Consider the following 2,500-nt stretch of genomic DNA (forward strand, 5'->3'; position numbering starts at 1 on the left):
CAATTGTTAAAATGATAACAGTAACAACAGTGAGGCGATAGCACCGGTCAACATAAAGCACCACAGGAATAAACAATCTTGAATCCCCTTGAAGACGAACGGCAGCTTCTTTACATTGAAAAGACGTCGTGGAACACAAGAGTCCAGCTGGAAGGATCGAGAGGAGACGTCAGGACGTCAGCGATGACCTCACAGCTTTTCTTAAAATATTCAGGAGAAACAGCTGAAACTGCTTTTTTTTTTTTTATAACTCAGGTTTTCCAGATTTTGGGTTGTGTGACGTGTTTTTAAATCACATTTCTGTCCTTAGAAAGCTGACGAGGGGGGGTCGGAGGGTTTAGAGGACTTTACACTGAGTCCATTGATTCATGAGAGCAGCTATAATCAATATGTGTAAGATACCAACGTATGGAATGATGTGAAAAGTAGTGATTCATCTAGAAACCTTGACTTCATGGTTATCGTTCATAACTTTAATGTTTTGGTTCCCTGATCTCATAGTTTTTAGAAACTAAAGAGTCAGATATGTTCAGTGAATATTGGATAAATTATAATATTAGAACTGTTTGCTAACGAGTTCAAGTATCAACTCAAAAGGTGCCGTGAATGTTGTGTCTGCTGCCCCCTTGTGGCCCAAAAGTGAGCTGGTTTCATCCTGGAAGTTAAAGTAAGCTTTAATAATAACTTTAATTATTTTTTGGGATGGTTTTTAAGACCGTGGTGAATCCATCAGATATTCATGGGGTGTGTAAATCCTCCCCGGGCCCGTTTCCGCCCGGCAACCGTGTCCGACCCGGCTCTGAAACCCACTCGCAGTAACATGTGGCAACAAAAACACTAAAGAAAGCAGCGCGGTGACAGCGCCGCTCGACTTCCAGACGACACGGGGGAATAAAAGTTCCTGTTTGAAGGTCGAGCGCTCGTCCCGCCGGGCGCCTCCCCTCACGTCTCCGCTCCAAGACGAGAACACACACAAATAAACGATGGCAAGACGGCGGCGTGACGGCTTCCAGAGACGCCGAACACGACGACACTCGAGTCCTCTGACGCCGGCGTGCAAATCAAACGTCAGATGGAACGCCGGCGAGGACTCGATGACGTCATCGCCACGGGAGCGAGGCGTAGAGACAACTGAAGGTGACGCAACAAAACCAAATCCTGTCTTAGGTTTGAGATATTCCTCTTCATGGGCGGAGAGAGATATCGGGGAACAAGTTTCTTCTTTACAAAAGTGGATTAAACAAACAAACACCTTCAGGTCGACGAGAGTACTGCACACCAGAAATATAGAGTAGCACCGAAACAACAGAGACACAGATGATGGAGGGAAGTCTCTCTCTCTCTCTCTCTCTCTCTGTGTCTCTCTCTCTTTCAGCATCCCTCCCTCCAGTGGAATGTATAAACTCAGCCCAGGTGGCGTTTTTTCTTTTTTTTGTGTGGCCCCGGCTCGGCCCGAGAGTCTCTGGAGGGGGGGGGGGGTCCCCGCTTTAACAGTCTAGAGTGGACCAGGTGTCAGTCTGACGGCGGTGGGGGGATGGGGGGGGGGTCCCCAGTCAGGTCTCACACTCCTCTGATGAAGAGGCAGTGGGAGGGGCTCAGGGATTCAGGGGTCAGAGGTCAGTGGCCCTGACACGTCTTGCAGCACATTTGTCTGAAATACGGCCGGCTGCAGAACTTGAACCTGAGCACCAGGGGGCAGTATGCCACAGTGTTCACGTCCTTACACTCTGCAGGAGGGGGGGGACAAACGACACAACGTTATTAATGCGTTTAAATGACTTTGTGGTCAAAAAAATCAAAGTGCAGGATCAAAAGTACCAAGAATAGAGTCTCTCTTAAGCACCTTTATCGTTCAGACTTATACGACTTGTATGGAATGACATAAATCCTCCCGACATTTGGCCTGTGGATTAAATAATGAATTGAGAAAAAAACACATATATGCCACATTCTGTGTATATATGTGTAATTCTTGACTTGTTTTGGAGATATTGTGTCTGCTGATGTTCTCCACACACACACCGTGTCCTCACGGACGCTAGGACAGATTCATTCGTGCGTAAACATTCCTGTTTGTGTCGTTTGAGTCACACCTGGCCGCTCGGACTTAAAAATCAACTAAGGTCAAAAGCTTTTAAGTTAAATTTGATGACTTTTCTTCGGGCAGGAACATTTCTCTGATGGAAGAGCAACGGGTTTGACCTCTGACCTTCGGGGTTGTCCGTGCTGATGGGCAGACTGAGGTCACATTTGCTCTTGCACTGCTGCATGGCCGCCGGCCGCTGGTGGTCCAGACACTCGCCGGCCGGCTGGCCGCCGGGCGTCAGGCACTGGACCGAGCGCATCTCCTGACCCAGACCGCACCTGGCGGAGCACTGGGGGGGGGGGGGGGGGGGTTATACAGCTGCGTCCCACTGTGACCGTGAATAGGACCGCTGGCGGCCTCACCTCTCCCCAGGGCCCCGCCGCCCACTGCGGGGGGGGGCACCGCTGCAGGTTG

At 49.6% G+C, this 2,500-nt stretch overlaps 1 protein-coding gene across 2 annotated transcripts in view; it reads right to left on the reverse strand.

Moving 5' to 3' along the window:
• Positions 1-2,500, reverse strand: part of adamts10 (ADAM metallopeptidase with thrombospondin type 1 motif, 10) — a 48,365-nt gene that overhangs the window by 736 nt on the left and 45,129 nt on the right. The window contains exons 19-22 of one of the 2 annotated variants that reach the window (XM_056414939.1): positions 2,449-2,500; positions 2,210-2,375; positions 1,844-1,903; positions 1-1,727 (exon numbers count right to left, since the gene is read on the reverse strand). The exon at positions 1-1,727 is cut by the window's left edge and continues 736 nt beyond it; the exon at positions 2,449-2,500 is cut by the window's right edge and continues 125 nt beyond it. In XM_056414939.1, coding sequence (XP_056270914.1) covers positions 1,618-1,727; positions 1,844-1,903; positions 2,210-2,375; positions 2,449-2,500 — 388 coding nt within the window. In that variant the 3' untranslated portion in view covers positions 1-1,617. The remainder of the gene's footprint in view (positions 1,728-1,843; positions 1,904-2,209; positions 2,376-2,448) is intronic. The other variant, XM_056414940.1, reaches the window with a different exon arrangement.

This window comes from Pseudoliparis swirei, chromosome 5, assembly GCF_029220125.1.
Source record: "Pseudoliparis swirei isolate HS2019 ecotype Mariana Trench chromosome 5, NWPU_hadal_v1, whole genome shotgun sequence".
NCBI lineage: Eukaryota > Metazoa > Chordata > Actinopteri > Perciformes > Liparidae > Pseudoliparis > Pseudoliparis swirei.